General features: G+C 41.9%; 1 protein-coding gene across 1 annotated transcript in view; it reads left to right on the top strand.

The window, feature by feature from the left end:
* USP54 (ubiquitin specific peptidase 54) overlaps positions 1-6,583 on the top strand; it is a 147,361-nt gene that overhangs the window by 107,016 nt on the left and 33,762 nt on the right. The window contains exon 14 of the mRNA XM_019624685.1: positions 2,030-2,197. Coding sequence (XP_019480230.1) covers positions 2,030-2,197 — 168 coding nt within the window. The remainder of the gene's footprint in view (positions 1-2,029; positions 2,198-6,583) is intronic.

Below are 6,583 nucleotides of genomic sequence, written 5' to 3'. Positions count from 1 at the left end.
AACAGACAAGTTGCTGTCCTTTTGTTCTTCAGTCTAGTTGTGGAGGACGTCACTTCACTGGCCCATGTTGGTATTATCATTGTGCTCTTCCCGGCCTAGGCAGATCGGTAGCCGGCCATTGGACGGCGGCTCACAGCAGCTCATGAAAGCTCACACCCGCTGCTGGCCAGCCCCACTGCAGCCTACGCTGTCGCCGGCAACTCATGGCAGCCCAGCTCCAGATCGAGCCGTTGTTCACCATCTTAGCTGTAGAGGGTGCAGCATCATTGGCCCTCATATGTAGGATCCGAACAGGGGCCCTGCTACTCAGAGCTGGCATCCCAAGCCAACTCCTAACCAATGTGCCACTTGGCCAGCCCATTACTACCATTTTTGTAAAAAAAATAAAATGGAGTCTTACTATACATACTATTCTATTCTGTCACTTGATTTTTCACTTAATATAACACAGCGATTCTTTTAGATCTATTTGGCTCCATCTATGAACACTGATAAAACTAAATTTTTACTACTATGGGCATTTTACAAACTCATAAAGAGATGGTAGAAATTAAGGGTGAGAAATTGACTTGCTTGAAGCTTCCCAATGAATCAGTGGTTGCACATGGTGGAAAATGCTCCCTAATGGCTAAAAGCATGAATTATGAATTTAATGTATGAGGTGTGATAAAAAAATACGGTGAATGTTTAAATTAAAAAAAATTATTACAGTAAAACACACATTGCCATTAATCCCCCTCCAAATACTCCCTTTCGCCTCGAACACACTTATCCCATTGTTCTTGCCACTTTCTGAAGCAGTTCTGGAAGTCCCCTTTGGTGAAGTGTCTTTAGTTGCACTGTCATGGCTTCCTCGATGTCCTGAATCGATTCAAAACGGTTACCTTTCATGGTCATTTTGACTTTGGGGAAGAGCCAGAAGTTGCACGGTGCCAGATCCGGTGAATAAGGTGAATGAGGACACACCATAATGTTTTTAATTGACAGAAATTGCCATACCAAGTATGTGTGACATGGAGCCTTTCTGTTGTGATCACAAAATACGGTGAATGCTGCTGCCAAGTGCCATCCAATAGAAAGGCAGGGATCGTCAATATGGGAAGCAGTGCATCAAGGCTTAGTAAGAGTGTGTGACAAGTTTCAACTTGTTTGGTGCAGTCAGTTGGGTGTGAGCTATGGTTGAGAGAGGTATATTTTAAAGTGCGCCGTAAATCATCCTTCATCATGACAACGCTCTGTGTCACACATCACTTCTGGTATACGGCAATTTCTGTTAAATAAAAACATTACAGTGTGTCCTCATCCACCTTATTCACCGGATATGGCACCATGTGACTTTTGGCTCTTCCCCAAAGACAAAATGATTCAGGATATCGAAGCAGTCACGACAGTGCAATTAAAGACACGAAAGAGGACTACCAGAACTGTTTCAGAAAGTGGCAAGAATGGTGGGATAATAGTGAGTTCGAAGCAAGGGGGAGTGTTTTGAGGGGGATTAATGGCAATGTGTCTTTTACTGTAATAAATTTTTTAAATTTAAACATTCACTGTATTGTTTGATCACACTTTGTATTTTACTTTTAATTCACCACCATGTACCACCTGTGTTATCTTGGGCAAGTTATTTACCCTCTTTGTGACTTGGTTTCTTCATTCCTAAAATGTGGGCAATAATAGTATTTACCTCATAGGTTGTTTTGATAATTAAATGAAATAATATATGTAAAAGTGCTTAAAAGTGTGCCTGTCACATAGTAAATGCTCAACAAATGTTAGTTGTCATGTTGTTATTGTTGTTATAAAACACACAAATTATTACTATTATTACTACTACTACTACTACTACTATTACTAATTCATGGCTCAGGTCTCACCCTGAATCTGATACGGAAGGCAATATTCAAAACATGAACTCCAAATTGAAGCCAAGAGTTCCAAAGGAAAAGCAGTGCAGTGGTCATAACTGCCGCAGGTGCTGTCTTAGTTACGGAAATGTGATCACTTCTCTTCCCCCTTGCTTGTATTCCAGGTGGGGAGATACCTTCCAAAAGTGAACTGGATGAATTGCAGGAAGAGGTGGCCAAGAGGGCCCAGGAGCAGGAACTTCGAAGGAAACGAGAGAAGGAATTAGAGGCAGCTAAAGGGTTTAACCCTCACCCCAGCCGCTTTATGGACTTGGATGAACTGCAGAATCAGGGTAATTGTTGTGAGCATGAGGTGTGGATGACGGGGACAGAGAGAGAGGGAAGAAAAAAAATATTCAACCTCGTAAATTCCCTGTCTTTGCTTTAGCAAAGTTATATTTTATCTTAATTCAACCGTTTCAGGGAGAGCTAGTTAAAATGGGAGGTAACAGGCCTATTGATTGAAGACAGGCACTGATTTGGGGCCCATCTATTAAAAGCCTTTAGGTTAGAGATAGCGTATTGTTCATGAAAAATACTTCCCATGAACATCTAAGGAAGGTGTAAATACAACTAGTCACAATTCAGAAACAGCAGAAGAGGCACTTGACACTGAGGGGAATTCCACTTGCTGGCAGAAACATACTCTCGAGCTTTCCACCTGGAGCTCAAGGGAAGTGGATCTACCACACAGGTTCTAAGAACACAGAACCTGATTGCCTTTTGGTCCCCTGAGGATTCATGTCCCAATCTCATATGATTTTCATGGACTTAAGCTTGCTCAACTGCCCATTTGTCACTTTTTTTTCCAATTGCTTTAGGACAGCGGTTCTCAACCTTCCTAATGCCGCGACCCCTTAATACAGTTCCTCATGTTGTGGTGACCCCCAACCATAAAATTATTTTCGTTGCTNTGAAGCAACGTCCTCCACAACTAGACTGAAGAACAAAAGGACAGCAACTTGTCTGTTCCCCTTCCCCAATTCCCCAATAAAATCTTAAAAAAAAACCCCAAAAACAAAAAAAACCTATGGTGGAAAAAAACAAAACAAAACAAAAAGACCCAAAGATAGCTGAAACTCAGTTGGACTGTGGAATATGGCTAGATTTTTACGACTTTCCCACCAATTTTTTAGATTTATCTTGTTTATACTCAATTTAGCCACAATTTTTGTTTTTTTAAGCAAATTCATCATTGACAAGTCTTTCCAAGGCAACAGTGTAGTTTACATAGACACACCTCTCCTTTTCACACTTATATATGATCTGTTTATATAATATTTAGTTACATGTCTTAAGTGGAAAAGGTACAACCAGCATAAACAGGTTTGGGAACAAACAACTCACAATTGGCCCCCAATTGAACTGACTGGAAGAAGGGGTGGGCCCACTAGAGAGCAGCATGCTGTAGACATCTGGTCTGCTTGCCAGAGGGAAGTGGGTACAGCTTGATTGGTGAGTGGATCCAGTGAGCATCTCTGCACCGCATCTGAGGCCCATCCAAAGAAATAGCTACTGATCTAGTCCAGTGCTGGGCAGGGTCAGGGTGGGCAGTGACCAGTTGGGACCTACGAGGGACCTACAGTTGGTCTCTAACCTGATGCCTTTCTAAGGCTTAAAAGGATAATTTTGTCTGCTCAGTTTTTGTCTTATAGAATATTGGATAAACCTCATAAGATGCAGTAAGTAATACTACTGTAAACAAGACAGAAAGAAAATGTAGCCATGCTTTTGGATAAACAAAGGGAAAAACTAAAAGGCGAATATAGATTATATAAGCATATAGAAGTATATGTTATGTAACTATATAAATATAAAGTATATATTATATATTTTAATATATTCATATGTAATATATATTTTAAGGTATACATATTATATATACTCTGCCTTTAGTTATATATATAAGTATATATGTGCATATATATGCATATATAAGTGTACATACATATTCTTCACTTTTAAAGTATATATGTATGTGTGTATATATACAATGTGTGTGTGTGTGTGTGTATACATATCTGATGGTACTTCATGAGGTATTCCCCACATTTTAATTTATTTTATGTGAACTAACATTGCTTTAAGAAACTTGTGATCATGAGCTATTCCCTCTTCTCTTTTCTTCAAATAGCCAATACTTTTTTTATCACACTAAAAATTAAGTCTCATTTTTCTAGTAGTAGTCCTAATTCTGGACTGGCTGAATAGAATTTACCAACAGGATTCCTAAACCAGTAAAAGGTATTTAGCAAGGAATTGCAACAAGTTTCTCACACACCATACTACTCCACCATCCTTTTGTATAGGGAGCCCTACTTATGCCTCACAATTGGATCCAATCATTGTAGTCTGGCACAGAACAAATATGTGTGTGTGTGTGTGTGTGTGTGTGTGTGTGTGTGTGTGTNGCTGAGCCATCCTGCTACCTGTTGGCAGCTCAGCGGCTGCTCAGCTCGGGCTGTACTCGAACCGCTGTTGCTCAGAGCTCAAACTCTTGAGCGAGCTCTTAACCAACTGAGCCACTTGGCCGGCCCTGAGGAAATTTTTGTCCTAGGAATATTCCTAGTTACCACCTTTCTGATGCTTTCTTTCACTCAGCTCTGGTTTCTCTTTTGAAGGGATCCAAGTGGTAAGAGATCAGCTGGGTTGACACCTTCCTGGCGTCACATCCCGAAGTCCCACAGCAGTGGCATCCTGGAGGCGGACTCCACAGCATCCAGGAGCGGCTGGATGAAGAATCAGCCCCTCTCAGGTAAGCAGTGGGACAGTGGGTTTGGAGGGCTGGACGTGACTGCAGATGTTGTTTGGGAAACAGCCTCACCTGAGCACATCTGAAATTAGAGGACAGATTGTAAATGTGGAGACATTTGAGCTGCTCCATCTTTGGATTTATCTATTTTTAGTTTTCTATCATGGCTTGCCTAATTATTTCTTTCTGCCTCGGAGATAGCCCTTGTGGGAACAAGAAGGAACAGAAATAGGTGAACAGTGTCAGTAGCACCTGCATTCCTCAGAAGAATAAGTCCGAGGGCTTTCCTTGGTATAGGCAGCCTCTTGGGAATGGATTTCTTATTGTTGAGTACTATGAATTGAGATGACAAAAGGAGACATATAGACTATGGGCAAAACCGGGAAATAATCAGGTCAAACCTTCCCGTACCCCCACCTCTATGTCCTGCCCAGTATCCCTGTTTTCTTTTCTCTTCAGTGTGCCTTGTGTCCTCGTTCTCCCTCCTTCTCAAAACAAGCTCTCAAGGAATCACCTGACTCCTTCACACTAAATATACGTGACTGAGAATAGCTTAAACTGTGCTTTCTCTAAGGCAGTGGTTCTCAACCGTTCACAGGGGTCACCTAAGACCATCGGAAAACACATATTTTCGATGGTCTTAGGAACCAAGACACTGCTCCTCTATCCGTCTCCAGGCCCACATGCAGATACGCCCACATACGAGTACCCGGCAACCCCTGTGAAAGGGTCGTTCGACCCCCAAAGGGGTCACGACCCACAGGTTGAGAACCGCTGCTCTAAGGGAAACTAGCATTTTAACAAGTCAGTGTCTGAAGATAAAGGAATATTGGAGTTTAAGGTAGAGATTTGAGGTGTTCATAGATTTTAGCTTCTTTTTACCTTCTTCTCACAACACACACACATATATACTTCTAGTGCATGTTCCACTTCTGTAGAGACCCAGCCTGAATGGATCAAAATAAGTCCTTTACTTAGAGCTGAAAATCAAGGTGACAATAACTAGGCTGTCTCCCCAACATGGAGACTTTTTTCAAAGTCTGAGGGAAGGTAGTGAGTATACAGTATTGTTTAGTCTGCTGACAAGTTCTGGGAGCTACTAACTTAGAGGTCAGCTATATCTGAAAGACGTGTTTCAACCCCTTTTTTCCTGGTATGTTATATCAGTTGGGAGTAGGGTGTGTGGGTAGAAACCTAAGTGTGGTCTGATTTAATGAGCTTCTAGATGTAGACCTGTGGCCAGCTTACTAGGGAGAGGAGGACAGAATACTGTGCCAGCCTGTTGAGATGAGACCAGGAACCTCATTAGTCTGACCACCAGTTCTCTTAATGGTCACTGGAAGTTCTCAGAGGTAGCTGGAGGGGAGGTATGCAGCAGTAATAAAAAGGCAAGAACTCTCTTAGGTATGAGTGCTGTAGGTTGCTGACATCTGGCAGAGCAGAACAGTGCCTCTAGAAGCAGGTATCCCTGAAATCCTGGGCTGGAGTACCTTATAGTTAAAAACCCCTGGCAGAAATTCATGCTTCAATGAAGTTATACATTTGTTCTACTTCCCAATTTTTTTTTACATTAATTGATATTTATTATATATATTTATAAATATTTAAGTATATGAGTGTACCCTTGTTCACAAGCTTGGTACAGGAGTAGTACTTTATTGTTGAAGATGGGCCCACTGTCTGGAATTCTCAATTGCCTTTCCTATATAAACCAGGAATCTATGATTTTCAGGTTCAGGTTTCTTAAAGAAGAGAAAAAACCCCAGGGCCGGCCGAGTGGCGCGTTGGTTAAGAGCTGGCTTGGGATGCCAGCTCTGAGCAGCAGGACCCCAGTTCAGATCCCACATGAGGGCCAGTGACACTGCCCTCTACAGCTAAGATGGTGAACAACAGCTCGACCTGGAGCTGGGCTGCCATGAGTTGCTGG

This window comes from Hipposideros armiger, unplaced genomic scaffold (assembly GCF_001890085.2).
Source record: "Hipposideros armiger isolate ML-2016 unplaced genomic scaffold, ASM189008v1 scaffold_15, whole genome shotgun sequence".
NCBI lineage: Eukaryota > Metazoa > Chordata > Mammalia > Chiroptera > Hipposideridae > Hipposideros > Hipposideros armiger.
The sequence above is the reverse complement of the archived record's forward strand: the minus strand, read 5'-3'. Positions and strand labels throughout refer to the sequence as shown.